This window comes from Herpailurus yagouaroundi, unplaced genomic scaffold (genome assembly GCF_014898765.1).
Source record: "Herpailurus yagouaroundi ecotype Mexico unplaced genomic scaffold, PumYag 159, whole genome shotgun sequence".
NCBI lineage: Eukaryota > Metazoa > Chordata > Mammalia > Carnivora > Felidae > Herpailurus > Herpailurus yagouaroundi.
Genome location: NW_024412400.1, coordinates 41,525,276 through 41,543,394, shown reverse-complemented (window position 1 = coordinate 41,543,394; position 18,119 = coordinate 41,525,276). Strand labels below are relative to the sequence as shown.

Sequence of the window (18,119 nt, the reverse complement as noted above, 5' to 3'; positions counted from 1 at the left end):
TTTTAATTTGAAAAGCCCTCCTCTTCCTGCCCCCTTCCTCCACTCCTCCTCTTTTCTCGGCTCCGCTAGGAAAGTTAGACCCCGGCCCGGCGTCGCGGGTGCCGAGCGGACGGCGGTGAGTGGGCCTGCAGGGCGGGCGAAGAGCGGGGTCCCGGCGGTGGGCGCCGAGCTGCGTGGGGAGGGAGGCGGGGGCCTGTGGGCGTCCTGGGCTGGCCCTCGGCGGCCAGCTGCGCGGCGCGCTGCTCCCGCAGGTGGCGCGGGATTGCGAAGCGCGTCTTCCCCGAGAGGAGGCGGGACCGGCGGGGAGGTGTGCGCCCTGGGAGAACCGGTTGCGCTTCCCAGTGCTTTCGGCCGGGCTTTCTTGCGCCCCCAGTCGGAAGAAGTCGCGTGGCCAGGCTACTCTCGCCACCCCTGCGTCTCTGTCTCCTGTCAGGTTTCCACCTGACCGACTCCTCTTGCATGCCGTAATGAAAACTTAGCTCGATAGTTCTCATTCTTCAGGATGAGGGAACACGTGATAAGAACAAAAATACCTAAAATGTGACTGCATAAAATAAAAAAAAATGCATGGCAGATTCCAATAATAAAGGCCAATGAGACATTTCAAAAATATTTCAACATATAGTAAAGTTCTCATAATCTTTCTATAAAGAACTCAAATCGAAAACAAGAAAAACTAAGATAAAAATGGACAAATGGCAGCTTGTAAAAAAGGAGATACAGATGACTTTCAAACAACAAAAATTAGGCAACCTCATTATTGTAAGAAACCGATCCAGCTATTCTGCTCCCAGGTATATGCCCAACAGAAATAAATACACATATATTGCACACTTTTTGAAATAGCAGAAATTTTGAAAGAACTTAAATTTCCATTAAGTAGCCAGTTAATTGCAGTCATTAAGAACAAGGTTTGTATGAATTGAAATCTGATCAATATGAAGACTTTAGTAAGTTTAAAAACAAATAAACACACAAGACTGTCATGTGTATTATAAGGTACTATAAATATTTGTGTCCCTTCAGAATTGGTATATTGAGTCCTAATACCCAGTGTGATGGTGTAGAACCTTTGGGAAATGCTGAGTTTACAAGGATGCCACCCTCATGAATGGCCTCTTATAAAAATATGAGGCAAGGAAAGATCTCTCTCCCTTCCACTTTGTGTGGTTACAGTAAGTCTGCATCTGGGAAGAGGGACTTCACCAAATCAGGCTGGCCCCCTGATCTTGGACTTCCAGCCTCCAGAACTGTGAAAAATAAACATTTGTGGTTTATAAGCCTCCCAGTTTATGGTATTTTTGTTATAGCAGCACAGATGGACTAAGACACAAGGTGTACATATTAGTTTGGTTCTTAGAATATCTCTCAAAAGACAAAGTATCTGGTATCTCTAAAGAGTAGCTTTAAAGATAAGAAATGGGGATTGGGGCAGAATGAATTTGTATTTTTCATGATATAAGTACTCCATGACTGCTTGTGCCAGGCACCGTTTTAAATGCTTTCTACACAGCGTAGTTTTCATCTTTACAACAAGAGTTCTGTACGTGGATCCAACTATGATCACACCGTGTTATATAGGATAACCCCACAACAAGGAGATTGCCTGATTCACCCCCCATTAAGGACATCTCTGGAACTTGAACCCACACTCTGGACCACTGTCCACGCCATCTGAAGTGTGCCAGCAGTGGCTGTTGGTCAGCCACCAGCTCCTCTGTCCTCCTCCATGTATCCCATCTTCTTTTCGAAGGATATCCTCTTCTAACAGTTCCATGTTAAACCCATAGAGGAAGATGGAGTGTAGTAGCTGCAGAAGATTTACAGAAACCATTTTCCCTGCTCCTGGTGAGTAAGAATCAGAAGGAATTGTCCAGACGGTGACCCCCTGGCTTTCTTTTGTCCCCACTCACAGTTGAAGGCACTGGAGACAGGCAGGGCCCAGGGTTTTAGATTGCATGTGCAGGTTCCCACGTCTCATGCCTCAAGAATTGCAAGATGACGTATCCAGCAGCTCCTTTGCCTAGTGGATAGGACACCTTCCAATACATACATGGCTGCAAAGGGCTGACCATTCTGGTTTTGTGACTGAGGTTTCAGATGTCCATGGTGTGGGCTTGAGAGTTTGTGTTTTCATTGAGCTTTGTTAGCCCATCACTGTTGACAAAGTTGGAATTGAAAAGCAAGACACTGAGCAGCTGCAGTGTTGGATGCAGCAAGGGGTCCATGTTGATGCTCTCTTGCTGTGGGATGCCTTCTATGCCATCAGGGCTGCCTTGCAAAAGCAGCAAACCATAACTTCACCAACCTCGTCCTGTCCAGCCTCATGGCTCCTTCCTTCTTCCCTCCCCCTGTCACCACTAACTTCCTCCTCACCTCTGCTGTTTATAATTCTAGCAGGTAAATTTTCAGGAGCATTGTTTTACACTAAACATAATACTGGAATGGGCTACAATAGAATGGAGACATTGTAGAAGTGGTCTTTACTATTACTAACCCAGCTCATATCCTTATGGTTACCTTAAATTCTGATTCAGGCATATTACTTATGTCTGTTTCAGTTAGATTCCCAGCTGTGACCTCTTCTTGGTTTTTCTTTTGGCATCAATACCTCCTTCTTGGCATTTTCTCTAGCTCTCTTTTTCTATGTAGTAGGAAAGCCTTTTATATGTCCTGCTACTGAGAGTAATGGCTTTATGAAGCAGAGGTCATACACTGTCCAGGGCCCAGTGCCTTCAGGAAGTGTCTCCAGTGTATCCATGTGCACTCTGCTGCTGTGTTTTGGCTACTCTTTCCCTTAGGTCACTCCTCTCCAGAATTTCCCCTTGCCTGCAGTGGGGAGTGTTTGGACCTTGGCCAGAGTGTGGCAGGTTTTAATTAAGTGTTCTCTGGTCCGCTTGCTCTTTCCACTAAAGCTGAAGCTTTGCAGCACTCTGTGGTCAGTGGACATGGTGCATGCAAGAGCTTGTATTGGTCTTCCGGGGGAGGGACCCACTTCTCTGTTTGTCAGACACATTTGCCCGAGAAGCAGCATGAGCAGAGCATAGGGGGCAGGGCTTGGTGTAGGTAGTTCAGACCACCATTGTTGGCACTGTGCTGCTTACTGACGTTACTTTATGCTAAGGGGCGGTGAGGAAAATGGCTCCAGCCAACTCTCTAGTCCGCACAGAGGGGAGTGCACACCTGCTGCTGCCTGGGAAGCCTTCCCAGAAGAGCTAATAATCTCCCCTGTTTGTGTCCCAGGCGTTTCGTAGATCACTGCCTTCACCATGACTGTGTGGGCCATCTGCCGGCCTGGTAGCACAGTGCACCTGTGTTCTATCCCAGGCAGGCCGACTGAGTTTTAAAATTCCAAACTTTAGAGATTTGGCATGGCAGGGACCCTCGCTTCGTTCTTGGTTCTTTGGGGGAGGGTCTCATTACTCTGGGACTGATGCAGGTTTGTCCCAGAAGGGCAGTCCCACCAAAGCACAGGGGCATGGAGTTTGGAGTGAAGCGCAGCAAAGAGCCAGTGTCCCGGCTAGCTGCCCTTAGCAGGTGTCTCTGCACCTGTGCTGAGGGGTAAGGGCGTGAAATGGCAATACCGCGTCTCCCAGATGTGCCCCAGATGTGTTTGTTCTGTTAGTCCTTAGATTGGTTTCTTGGGTATTCAGAATGATTTTATATTTATCTAGCTGTGCTTGAGGTCTGGGGCAAGTCTAGGGTCCTCCTGCTACTCTGCCATCTTAGCCCCCCCCCCCTTTTCAACCTATGGCAGTTTTTGCTCTTGCTGAGAGACGGAGAAGGCTGAAAACAATCCGCTGAATGTTAAGGAACAATTATGTTGACAATATGTATGCTTATATCAACTGGAAATTATTCTGCCTCATGTAACATGCTAACTAAATAGAGACATGTTGTTATAACAGATAGTATGCAAATTCTGAGATTGTAAAAGAAAGAAATATTGTATAAGAAGGAATTGAGAACACTAGATGGTGGGGAAAAATTGGCATCTCGAAGGAGAGGGAAGGTTAAACCATAAGCATTTGCAGCATACGAGGCAGTGTGCAGGTCTATTTTACTTTATTTAAATTCATTGATACTAGTTGATTTTTAGAACATCTTTATAGATTGGTTTAGTTTTTACTTGAATCAGGTTTAAATTCTAATTTCTGACTGATTTAATTGAGAGCTGTTAATTTATGAGAACTATTAAATTTTATCAATTTCAGGCATGCTTGATTATAAGAACTACATGCTGTGTCTTGATAAAAATACAGATTTTTACCTAAGACTTAGAGTACAGAATTCTGGATTTTTTCTCAATAATACTTATTTTTTTAAAAAATTCAAATCTGTACTTTTATCTAGATTCATTGGTCATTAAAATTATGGTAAGTTACTGGATATATGAATGGATGGATGGATAGATAGAAATAAGCCCCTTAAAATCTATTCTAATAAATTTCATTATGAATCCCTAGAAGTTAGAAAATCCTAAACTTAACCTCGAAGGTAACAACAAACCTTTAGTTAGAAAAACATTACTCTCAACATGTAGCTGTCAAATGGTTCTTGTTTAATGTGAAGTAAAGTCATATATCTGAAAACATGTATTTAACCAAATATGTATCTTTTACAGAATAACAACCCATCTTCCCTGTCCTTAAGAATGTGAACAATTCTTTTAATGTACTGTTGGATTCGATTTGCTAATATCTTGCTAAGAATTTTTACATTCTTACTCATCCGGGATATTGGTCTGTAATTCTCCTTTTTAATAGGGTCTTTGTCTAGTTTGTCTAGTTTTGGAATCAAAGTAATGCTGGCCTCATAGAAGGATTTGTAAGTTTTCCTTCCCTTTCTATTTTTTGGAACAGTTTTAGAAGAGTAGGTATTAACTCTTCTATAAATGTTCAGTAGAATTCCCCTGGGAAGCCATCTGGCCCTGGACTGTTACTTGTTTGGAGATTTTGATTACTGATTCAATTTCTTGGGTGATTATGGGTCTATTCAATTTTCTATTTTTTCCTGGTTCAGTTTTCGTAGTTTATGTGTTTCTAGGAATTTATCCATTTCTTCCATATTGCCCAATTTGGTGGTATATCATTGCTCATAATGTTCTCTTATAATGATTTGTATTTCTGTGGCATTGGTTGTGAACTCGCTTCTTGCATTCTTGATTTTATTTATTTGGGTCCTTTCTCTTTTCTTTTTGGTAAGTCTGGCTAGGGGTTTATCAATTTTGTTACTTCTCTCAAAGATACAGCTCCTAGTTTCATTGATCTGTAATTTTTGGTTTCTGTGTCATTTATTTCTGCTCTATATTATTTCCCTTCTGTGGATGGAACTACAGTGTATTATGCTAAGTGAAAAAAGTCAGTCAAAGACAAATACCGTATGATTTCACTCACGTGTGGAATTTAAGAAACAAAACAGATGAACATATGGGAAGGGAAGGAAAAATAAACTAAGATAAAAACAGAGAGGGAGGCAAGCCATAAGAGACTCTTAACTAGAGAGAACAAACTGAGGATTTCTGGAAGGGAGGGAGGTGGGGGATGTGCTAAATGGGTGATGGGCATTAAGGAGGGCACTTGTTGGGATGAGTACTGGGTGTTATATGTAAGTGATGAATCACTAAATTCTCCTGAAATCAATACTACACTATATGCTATATGTTAACTAACTTTAATTTAAATAAAATCTTGGAAGAAAAAAAAGTTTTTTAAAAACCAGTGTGTCCAAAAAAAAAAAAAAAAAGATTTAGTACATTAGCAGGAAACTAGAGTCCCTTTTTCCTCATCACTCCCCCACAGGTAAGCATTGACTGGTTATTGTGTTATGTCACTAGCTTTTCTTTATAAAGTTTTACCTTCATGTATATATCTGGAAAACATATTTAGTTTTCTGCCTTTAAACATAAAAGTAAAATCATACATGCTCTTTAGTGCCTTACTTTTTTTGCTCAATGTTATATTTTTGAGATTCATCCATGATGATGGGTGTGGTTCTAATTTGTTTCCACTGCAGTGTAGTATTTACATGATAAGACTAAAATTTATTTAGTCTGTCATTGATGGACAATAAAAATGTTTTCAGTTTATCTTCATATGCACAGTGGTGTCAAGAACATTCTTATATATATCCTCTGTGTACCACATACAAGAGTTGCTCAAAAGTACGTACCTAGGGATGTCCAGGAATGAAGGTTCTAGAAGGATATGATTGTTTTTCTAAATCCCAGGGATTCCTATCATTGGAGGGTAGGACCAATGTCCTGAATTTCTTTGGCTGGCCAACAGTTGCACACTTCATCTTTTTGGTGTGCTGCAGAATCCTTTTATACCTCTTGAGACACCGTATTAGTAACTTAGGCTTAAGGGACAGAGTGGCGATGGTCCAAGCCTAGTGGGTCTCTTTGTTCCATACTTAGGGGACAACATCGGGACTGAGAATCTGTATACTAGCTTACCTATGACAACATTCTTGAGTCAACTCAGTGTTCATAATGATCACTCACATGCTCTTCCTTGACCTGTTCTACATCAGTGACTTTCCACTTTGCTTGAACAGCACAAATGACCACATTCTAAATTATGATCCACAAGATGGCATAGTGGAAAGAACATAGGCTTTGGATTCAGAAGGAATTGACTTTAGTGAGCTTGATCACTTAATAATCACATTGTTAATTTGTTTCATTGCTCTGAGTCTGTTTTGTCATCTATAAAACTGGATAAAAGTTTGTACCTTACAGACACGTTATAATTAGAGATAATATGCAAATTGCTTGAGCCATTTACCTGACCCTTGCTGCGCATTCACTAAACTATAGCCTTGGTTAGTATTGTTCTAGTTATTTGTCATCATCTTCAGAAATCTGGAAATACTATTAATTCATTTTTTTGATGATAACCTCACTTTCCTTGCCTGATTGAATTAACTAAATCTGCACACTCCCCCTCTTAAAAATTTCATCTCAACTTCTAGTTTCCTACCCTGATTTATTCTCATAATGTTCACTTATAAATATGTTTTGTGCGGGGCGCCTGGGTGGCGCAGTCGGTTAAGCGTCCGACTTCAGCCAGGTCACCATCTCGCGGTCCGGGAGTTCGAGCCCCGCGTCGGGCTCTGGGCTGATGGCTCAGAGCCTGGAGCCTGTTTCCGATTCTGTGTCTCCCTCTCTCTCTCTGCCCCTCCCCCGTTCATGCTCTGTCTCTCTCTGTCCCAAAAATAAATAAACGTTGAAAAAAAATTTTTTTAAAAAAATATGTTTTGTGCTTTGGTCTTAATTTTTTTTGGAGAACAGGATTATATATAGGCATACTTCATTTTATTGTGTTTGCAGATACTGTTTTTTCCCCCCAACAAATTAAAGGTTTGTGGCAACCCTGTATTGCTGAGCAAGTTTATTTGTGCCATTTTCCCAACAGTATTTGCTCATTTTATGTCTCTGTGTCACATTTTGGTAATTCTCATAATGTTTCATTTTTTAAATCATTATTATATTTGAATTACATTCAAATAAATTATTATATTTGCGTTAACATTCAAATAAATTATTGTATTTGAATTACATTATTATATTTGAATTTAAATTATTACTATATTTGAATTAAAATTTTAACACGAGTTACTTTTTTTTTTTTAATTTTTTTTTTTTCAACGTTTAATTATTTTGGGGACAGAGAGAGACAGAGCATGAACGGGGAAGGGGCAGAGAGAGAGGGAGACACAGAATGGGAAGCAGGCTCCAGGCTCTGAGCCATCAGCCCAGAGCCCGACGTGGGGCTCGAACTCACGGACCGCGAGATCGTGACCTGGCTGAAGTCGGACGCTCAACCGACTGCGCCACCCAGGCGCCCCACGAGTTACTTCTTATGAATGAGCTTCTTTGTTTTTTTGCTTGAGAAGGAATCTACTCCTGGTGAAGATGCCATGAAACTGCCGAAATGACAGAGGATTTAAAATATTACGTAGGGGGGGCGCCTGGGTGGCTCAGTCGGTTAAGCGGCCGACTTCGGCTCAGGTCATGATCTCACGGTCCGTGAGTTCAAGCCCCATGTTGGGCTCTGTGCTGACAGCTCAGAGCCTGGAACCTGTTTTAGATTCTGTATCTCTCTCTCTCTGACCCTCCCCTGTTCATGCTCTGTCTCTCTTTGTCTCAAAAATAAATAAACGTTAACAAATTTAAAAAAATATATATTATGTAGGGGTGCCTGGCTGGCTCAGTGGACCATACAATGTTTGGTTGCAGGGTCGTGAGTTTGAGCCCCATGTTGGATTTTTTTAGATTTTTAGATTACTAAAAAAAATAAATGAACTTAAAAAATATGTTACATAAACTTAGTTGGTAAAGCAGTGGCAGGATTTGAGAGGAATGACTTATTTATTTATTTATTTATTTATTTATTTATTTATTTATTAATGTTTGTTTATTTTTGAGACAGAGAGAGACAGAGCATGAACAGGGGAGGGTCAGAGAGAGAGAGGGAGACACAGACTCTGAAACAGGCTCCAGGTTCTGAGCTGTCATCACAGAGCCCGACGCGGGGTTGAATTCACAAACCACGAGATCATGACCTGAGCTGAAGCCAGACACTTAACCGACCGAGCCATCCAGGCGCCCCGAGGAATGACTAATTTTGAAAGAAGTTCTGCTGTGGGTAAAATGCTATCAAACAGCATCACATGTTGCAGAGAAATCATTCGTGAAAGAAAAAGTCAGTCGATGGGTCACACTTCATGATCTTAAGAAATTGCCACAGCCACCCCAACTTCAGCAGTGGCCACCCTGATCAGTCAGCAGCCATCAACAGTGACACAAATGCTCCACCAGCAAAAAGATTATGTTCATCTTAATTTATAAAGATGACTGACAACATAGGTTAATGCCTTTGAAAGAAAAGTAGTGGTTCAGTTTCCCTAGAAATGAGAGGCATGGGACACAATGCAGAGCCACAGAAGGAACACCTTGTGATCAGGAAGAAGCAGAAGAAGCTAGAAGAGCCAGCCCTTAGATTATGGCCTTTATTGGGGTTTGGCAGGACCATGGTGGAGGGGTGAGGGCAAGGCAATGCAGGGCAAACAACTGAGGAATGGCTGGTTTGAATAATTCTGGCAAACTCTAAGCCAAAGAATAGCTTCTAGTTACCTGGTCCTGGCTCCGGGAAGATTAAAGTGAGAGAATGTTATCTCTTGGGGTGGACAGGCCAGATAAAGGAAGTAGGTAGAGCTCTGAGGCAGTTAGCTTGTATCAAAGGCATGTTCCTGTCAGAGCCCTTTGCTATTTCTAAGAATTGGCTAGCCCTGAGAGGGTCAGTCTCTCCCCAGCCAGAACATTTATATTTTTAAGATGTAAAAACATCTTTCATAATAGAAAAATAAGTACACTTGCAAACATACACAACATTTTCTGTTACTTATTTATTTTCTTTTGGCCTTTTCTTAAGCACGTCTTAATTTAAACTTTTGATTCCTACCCTCCCCAGTCCCCGCCATTTTCCCTACCATCTTCCTCTCTAGTTCAGTTAATGGCATTGTCATCAACTCAGGTACCCTGGCCTCAACACTGACACCCAGTCTTGACTCCTCTTAGTGCGTCACAAACTCCTGCAGATTCTGCTTCTGACCACATTTCACCCTCTCCAGTGTTACCTGCCTGTCTAAGCCAGCATCGGGCTCACCTGGATTACTGCTGCCATCCCGTCTTCACTGCGTACTTCCACTCTTGCCCCCTCGAGATAAAGTGTAATCAGATCCCATCACTCCACTGATGAAAGTCCTCCAAAGATTTCCCAGCTGCAGTTACAGCAAATCGCAGATGTTTTGCCTCAGCCTTCAGGTGTGATCAGGCTTGTCTCCATCTCTTCCCTCCATTCTCCTCATTCCTTGTGTCCCAGTCATACCTGACCTCTTTGTCACCCTTGAGTATTCCGAACTCAGTGCCACCTCAGGGTCTTTGCACATATTTCCTGTTGTCCTACAACTCTCTTCTTCCTACATTTTTAGTGTAATACCTCCTTTTGTAGTTCAAATAGTTCAAAGTTACCTCCTGGGAGAGGCTTTCCCTGAACCTCCTGGGACTGCCATCCATGTTTTTCTTAAACTGTTTACTTTGTTTCTTTATAATTGTGCTACCTGAACTGAAATATTTGTTAATGTGTTTTTAATCTCATGGCACTAAATTAGAATCTCCAGCATGATGGGCAACTGTTTCTCTGGTTTATTACTGTATTTTCAACGTCTGTAGTAGTGCCTACACAATAGGTGCCCAGTAAATATTTGTTGGATTAATGAAAAAATGTATGAAATGTAACTGGAGACAAAAAAAAATCATAAAACTTGTTACATGTATCATGAAATAATAGTAGTATATACACAATATTATAAATTTGTATAAATATCTTACAGCATTAAAGCATTTTATTTTTTTAGTATTCATTAGAATTCTTCAAAAATATCAGCATGTCTTTTGTGAACAAACTTTATTATGCCTTGTTAAAAACTCTTTTTTGAATGCTTATTTATTTTTGAGAGACAGAGACAGAGCAGGAACCAGGGAGGACAGAGAGAGAGGGAGACACAGAATCCAAAGCAGGCTCCAGGCTCTGAGCTGTCAGCACAGAGCCTGATGTGGGGCTCAAACCCATGAACTGCGAGATCATGAGCCGTAGTCAGGCACTTGACAAACTGAGCCACCCAGGCACCCCAATTATGCCTTGTTTTAAATGTGAATTATAGGACTGTTTTCCTTAATAGCACTTTCAGTTTGTTTCATTTGGAAATTGCTTTTATTGTTTAACATTTGGATAATGTAAATATGTCCATTCATTTATAAATATGAACATTCCTATCTTCCTATATTTGGCATAGAAAGGACTAAAGGAGACTTATATTGGTTGCGTCTAAAGAAAGATACTTAAAATACTTGAGAAAAATGAGGTAGGAAAATTAAGGGTAGGGAAAAAAGTCTAACACAAGAGGTGATAGTAATAAAAAGCTTTCCTTGATGGAAGAGGTCTGAAAAGTGGGCCCTGAGTTTTCTAGCAAATGATGTAAGGTGAGAAATATTACATTTATGGGACTTATGTTTTCTAGGAGTTAAAAGTCAACAGTTCTTTCAGAGAAACTAAGCCATTCCTCACACTGAGGTCAGGGAGCAATGTCTCCAATCTCAATGAAAGGACAGGGTGTAACATGAAACGTGACCTCAACACCTTCCTTTCAGTAATTACAGTGACATAGGTTGTTTTAGGAAGAATAAGTCAAAATAGGAGTCACTGGGGAAGTGATCTAAATCACCTCTAAGTGAGTTATGAATGGCAAACTGCTTTTAAAACCATTAAGTATTTATGTTGTTCTGTTTTGGATTTACTCTTTTCAAAGAGGATGTGGGGAAAAAATCAGATTCACTCCACATATGGCATGCTCTCAATACTACATCATAGGACAACAATTTCTGCTATGTTGGAAGGAATTTGTCTATGTAAATAAAAGTCAGTATCAGGGCAGCCGAACCGCCAGCCTGAGAGTTCATTGCTTTAATCACAAGCACAGTATAATTACTCAGCCATAGTTTTTTACTCTGTGTTCAGCCTAACAATTTACCATATATGTGAATTCATGCCTAGTATATCATATGCATGTATCGTGTATGTTGTAAGAAATAGAGTAGTATATTTAACAATGATCACGTACACTGATGTTTTAGCAAACCAATAAGAAAAAAATAGTATTTTCAATAATACATGATTCCATTTCTCAGTTGGGCATGACCTCTTCCTCCAAGGCTGGTCTTCACAAACACTGATCAACCGATGGATGACATTGACAATAAAACAAAGTCCTTGGATCCAGTACCTCATGCTGCTCCTAACCACAGATGCCGTTTGAATTCACCAGTTACAATACCTGATGACCCTCCAGAATAGAATTCCCATTTTATACCTGGTAAGTTAAATCTCCAGAAAGAATCTCTTCACCCCTGTAGAAAATGACACTAAGATTTAAGTTGCTCATTTAGCTAATTACTTTATTGTTTCAATAAATAAATATTGAGTACCTACTGGATACCAAATACTTTACTAGATGTCAGGTAGAACATTCCTGCCTTTACATCGCTTGGAGTCGGAAGTTGTACAAACATTAATGGTATTCTGCATGCCGTTATGGAAATGTGAAGAGAATGTTGTAGGGACCCAGAAGACAGAGTAACTGACTGTGGGGTTAAAGGGAAGGTCTAACTGAGGAAGTCAAGTTTCATTGGCATGGTAGGGAGTTTCTTGATCAAAAAATAGGTGGGGAAGGGAGAATGTCTGGGAGAAAGAAAAACCTGTCCAAAAACACCAGGTCATGAAGGCCTAGTGGTGTGGTTGGGGCTTGAGGAAGGCCGGCTGGATCAAAAGGCAGAAGTGTGCAGGTGGGGGTGACCGGTTTCCAGTGCTGATTAAGTAGTTTGGATCTTATCCTGGAGCCTTTGAGAGCCTGTAGATGCTTTTTAACAGGACATCAAGACTTTTTTTTTTTTGGTGGGGAGAGAGGGCACAAGTGAGCGAGGGGCAGAGAGAGAAAGAGAATCCCTCAAGGAGCAGAGAGAGAGGGAGAAGCAGAGCTCACCCGAAGTGGGGCTTGTGTTCACCCAAAACGGGGCTCGAACTCACCCAATGTGGGACTCAAACTCAGGAACCGTGAAATCACAACCTGAGCTGAAGGAGGTGCTTAACTGAGCCACCGAGGCGGGACATCAAGATTTTAGGGGCGCCTGGGTGGTTCAGTCAGTGAAGTGTTGGACTTCTGCTCAGGTCATGATCTCTTGGTTTGTGGGTTCGAGCCCTGCATCAGGCTTCTGTGCTGACAGTGCGGAGCCTACTTGGGATGCGCTCTCTCTCGCGCGCGCACGCACTCTCTCTCCCTCTCTCTCTCTCTGCCCCTTCTGTGTGCACACACTCTCTCAAAATAAATAAATAGAGGGGCGCCTGGGTGGCGCAGTCGGTTAAGCGCCCGACTTCAGCCAGGTCACGATCTCGCAGTCCGTGAGTTCGAGCCCCGCGTCGGGCTCTGGGCTGATGGCTTGGAGCCTGGAGCCTGTTTCCGATTCTGTGTCTCACTCTGTCTCTGCCCCTTCCCCGTTCATGCTCTGTCTCTCTCTGTCCCAAAAATAAATTAAAAAAAAAAAACACGTTGAAAAATAAATAAATAGACTTTTAAAAGAAGACTTTAAAGCAGATACTTGAGTTTGGTTTTTCATCACTTTCTTCCCAGCCTCTGGCACATGGTCTGGTGCCTAAAGGGCACTCAATAAATGTCCAGTGAGTAAGTGATTGGATGTTTGATAAGATAGCTCTTGGGGCCAGTGTGAAGGAAACACTGGAACAGAGAGAAAGCAAGAAAAGGGAAACTAGTTAAGAAGTTACTACAGTAAACCCAACTGGATGAGGCTTTGTACCAGTAAGTATAAAGAAGAGGCAAAAGTTCACAGTTTGAAAAAAAAAAAAAAACTACGAGATGATTGCAGAGATGTTATTTCATTCTAGAAATAAGATCCTTGTCACTGCTGGGCAGGAGATCAGCCTCCTTACTAGGCCTGCACTGATCCATCCTGGCTGAGGGAGGGGTGTGGTGTTATTGCTTCTTTTAAGAGACATTTGATAAAAGAAGCAAAATCTAAAGTCCTACCTTGATGGTACCCTCCTGCCAATTCATGATTCCGAGTGCTTCTCTTCTTAAGTATTGTGACTCTTTAAAGAAATCTGGTTTCCTTGACTGTGACCTTACTTACATTGACCAAGTTAGAATTTAACAGACCCCCCGTTGGGAGGAAATCAGTGTGAGAACCAGATGGTGAGGATATAAAGAAGTGACGGGGTCAGCAGCAATGTAGCATAGTCTTCAGATCACCATTTTGAAGTCAAGATGTGATTTCAAATCGCAGTGTTACCACTTGCTTTATCTATGTAAACTTAACAATAGTATGAAGAGTATAAAAATAGAACTTTGTGCAGAGCTCACTTTAAGCCACGTCCTGTGCTAACCCTGCAGCAGCCTTATGAGATGGGCCTAGAGAGGCTATCAAATTACCTCCTCTCTTCAACCTTAGTTTTTGCACTTGTGAAGTGAACTTGACTATCTCATAAAGCTTAAGAGGATTCAATGAGTTAGTAATCTGGAAATCCCCCTACTACGTTTTTGGGATGTGGTATTCCTTTCCCTCAGAAAATAGAAGCTCTGACTCTTTCTAGGAAGCCTCCATGTGACCCATGTAACATCCGTGTAAAAATTTATGCTAAGTTCCAATATATTATAGTTACAGTCATGTAATTTTTTCATTTGTTTTTGAACACAGGGCCCCCAGCACCTACTGTCCCTCCTCTCGCATACTACCCAGGAGGCTTGCTAATGGGATACTGCTGTCTACATCAGCGCAGTGCCTTCCCCTTGTACCAGCCAACTGGTGGCATCCATTCTATACAGCACCAGCCTGGCAGATGTCCAGTGTGAAATGAGCCTGCTCCAACAGCGTGGATGCCAGAGCCAGTTCCTGTGCCAAACTGCCCTCCTGGTCTGGAAGACTTAGTAGCTCAGGTACTCCACACAAATCCAAAATATCTTCCTGTGAAATATGACCTTGAGGATCCAACAGAAAAGAGACACAAGGCCGGATAGAGTGGACAAAGGTGGTGGGTCAGTGATGACAGAGGCCCAGTTTGTGAGGCTGTAGGAGCAGTCGTCCTGATTTCAGATTTGTGAAGGGGAAGCGTAAGTATAGGAATATTTTTCGTGGGAAGACTGTGTATGGTTTTCATAAAGGATTAATGTTGAGTGGTAAGATATTTGAGATGTCCTCTTGAAGGAAATTAGAAGAGTAGGAATAGAAAAAGTCGACATAGATCCTAACTGGAGTGTCATTTAATTGGAAGAGTAAACATCAAGAAAGGCAACATGAAGGAACAGAACATTTAGTGACAAACTCCTCAGGTGCCTTCACCCCTTGCTTTCCCTCACCACCCATAATTTTATCACCTGCTCTAGCCCTCATAAAAATCTATTATTACCAAGTAAACATAAGGTGCGTACCAAGCATACATAGCTTCAAGCCAAGTCTATGAGGCCCTCTACCGTAAAGTGGTGATCCCCTAAACTCTGTTTAAAAATTGTGAACCCACTCTGAAACCCAGGTCCTAAAGTCAAGGGATAAGCAGATTTGGTTATAAACTCAAATAGCATAAGCTCAAAAAATGTATCTAGTGAAACGGAGATACAGCTAGTATTGGAAACTCTTCTGTTATCCTGGCTCTTTTTGTTTTGGAAACAGGAGGTATTGAAGTTCATTATAAGCGAGGAACTCTAATTCAATGCTTCTCTTCCCACGTGATCAATAAAATATTCCTTGAGGATGAGAAGTTCCTCTTTGCAGTTCTATATATTTAATCTTGTGCACTGAAAACTATTGATACAGTGCTATGGAGATGATGTGCGAAATGCAGTAAAATTGGATCGAGAAATTGGAATTTGTAGGAGCCAAGAATTTTATTAAACTATCCCTTTATAAAATAGCTATAAAATATACATGAAGTCATTAAAGTGCTAGAGTAAACCCCTTAACTATGTTAGAAGCTTATTGGATGCCTATAGTTAATAAATTTTAGAAAATCTTTTTTATGCTTGTACAATAATATAAGAATTTGACCTTATAAGTCTGTGGTCTCCTAGACCATTTCCCCTTCTTTTAAAATTGCACAGCATTGGGGCGCCTGGGTGGCGCAGTCGGTTAAGCGTCTGACTTCAGCCAGGTCACGATCTCGCGGTCCGTGAGTTCGAGCCCCGCGTCGGGCTCTGGGCTGATGGCTCAGAGCCTGGAGCCTGTTTCCGATTCTGTGTCTCCCTCTCTCTCTGCCCCTCCCCTGTTCATGCTCTGTCTCTCTCTGTCCCAAAAATAAATAAACGTTGAAAAAAAAATTTAAAAAAAAATTGCACAGCATTAAAATTGTTTATTAAAGTTAAAAAAAGGTGTTCAGCTTCTTCCATTACCCTCACAAAGGTTAAATGATAGATATGATGGATTCACTTATCCCTTTCAGAAATGCGTGAGTTAAAAAACAAAACCAGAAACAAATAAAAAAGAAAACAAGGTTTAGGGCCAGATAATGTAGTGTTTGATTCTGTAGTTTTATCACCTCCTAGTTCTATAGACTTGAACAAATTTCATAACTAGGTGATGTTTCAGTTTCTTCTACAAAATACTACTAATTCTCCCTACTCTATTGGGTGGTTCTGGGAACTGTTAATGTGTGACAGAGTTCCTGGAACCGCTGAATGGATGAGGCAGTAATGATGCTATTTAGTTGAAATACCTCCTTGGGTGTGAATGCAAGGTACATACCCAGTCATTTTGCTCTATTTTCCCTAGACTCTCGAGATCTCATGAAATTACCAGGACTCCTCACAGGAATTCTGTCTAACACCGCAGGATTACATGGTTTCTGAGCCTGGAATTTGCCAGTGACTCCACTAGCTCCTAAAAGAATGGATCCTTAATAGCCACAGTGTTTTATTAGTAAACTTCTCCCATGTTAAAGGGCTTCATTTCTTTAGGCTTTTTTGCCTACCAGTGGACATTTTATTAAAGAGTGAATATTTTTTATCTTTTAGCCCTAGATTTTAAGATCCTGGAGTTTTTTTAAATAGGACTGTAAATCATTTTGGTGGCCACTGTTGAAAAATCATGAGACATGTTTGGATCCCCTCACCTGGCTGTGCTTTCATACAGGAAAAGTCTTGAATGAGAAATAGATTATTTTCTCTACTCTCTTGTAATTAAGTATACTATTTAAACATTTATGTCCAGTTAAGTCACTTTCAATTTTGTTCATTTCAAAACCATTCATTAACTCATTCAAAAAATATTTAAGGCAGTAGGGCATTTCAGTCCATGTCCTGTGCCCAGAAGTTAGGAATGACAGAAAATTGTGTAAGATAGGATCAGTCTGTCCTCAAGGAGATTTCTTCTGCTAGAAGGATTCGAGAATCTTGGGAGTAATCCCTAAGTAAGACTAAGGTGAGAAATCTGTCTAATGATAGTCTGAATTTCCCTTTTCAGGAGAACACATTCCAGAAAGTTTCTTGTCCTGTCCTCTCATCCTGTTTATAAGCCTCTTGCCCTCCTGGACCCTCCTCTTATTACAAGGGAACACGTAGGGAAGAGCTTGGTGTGTAGTAACTCAAGTGAACAGAAAAATCAGAATGTTAATCTGTCAGAGGCACCTTGAAAATTTGGTACTCCTGTGTGAGGTTCACCATGGCTGATTCCTTTCCCTAAGCCACTGAGAAAATAGCCTCGTATGTGGCTGGTCCATGTTAAACCATCCTGAGCTTCCTGAGCAACTTGTCTGTAGGTGACATGTTAATGAGACCAGTGAATAGGGATTGAGCTAGATACAATCTGCGTAAACACAGCTTTTTCTAGATGCTGTTAGTGTAGCAGGAAGATGATTTTCTGAAATTTTATTAGAAACATTATTAAATATTTTAGTCTTCTAGAGTAGAGCTGGAAGAAAGCGCCTTTCCTATCTAGACAGCTCTCCTTATATGTGATCAGGTGCAAATAGGCTAATTTCACTTGACAAAATATATTTGTAAGTAATTAACATTGAAGATATGTTAAAAATTGATTGCTACATTGTTATTTATCATCAGTTTTTTCTCTAAGTCTAATTGTTTTAATGCTATTGTTTCTAACTTTCCTAATTAACTTTTTTCTATCACATTAGTTGACAACATACCCGTTCTTCCGCATTTTGAACACCTGGAAAATATGTATACTTCAGTGGTGATCAGCAATATTTGAATCAGCATTATTGAATATCCAGTTAGTTCTTCATATTGGCCATTTCTTAGTGGTTCAAAGAGAGAAGACTGTCCTAGAAACTAAAAAAGGGAATTTTTGTGTATAATTTTATTTATTTATAAATCATTTATTATTAGATCTAGATTGAAAAAGATCTTACATATTATCTGGTCACCCCCACTACACTTGTTCCCTCTTTCTGCCCCCATCATAGATATTATAGACAAGGGGGGAAAAGAAAAGAGAAACTAAGGAACTTAGTGAGGGACAAGTGAATCTAGATTCACTG

At 40.9% G+C, this 18,119-nt stretch overlaps 1 protein-coding gene across 7 annotated transcripts in view; it reads left to right on the top strand.

Annotated features, from left to right (window-relative positions):
• The first annotated feature begins 1,769 nt into the window (after positions 1–1,769).
• The window catches only part of LOC121033789 (phospholipid scramblase 4-like), a 76,019-nt gene continuing 59,669 nt past the window's right edge, over positions 1,770–18,119 (top strand). Inside the window, exons 1-4 of one of the 7 annotated variants that reach the window (XR_005792115.1) lie at positions 1,770–1,848; positions 9,637–9,829; positions 11,753–11,937; positions 14,330–14,568. Coding sequence is in view for 3 of the 7 variants with exons in the window: in XM_040480415.1 (XP_040336349.1) it covers positions 14,509–14,568 (60 nt within the window). In the remaining 4 variants the exon portion in view is untranslated. Of the gene's footprint in view, positions 1,849–8,621; positions 9,830–11,752; positions 11,938–13,256; positions 13,435–14,329; positions 14,569–18,119 lie in introns of those variants that run through there. The other 6 variants (XM_040480415.1, XM_040480417.1, XR_005792113.1 and 3 more) reach the window with 6 other exon arrangements.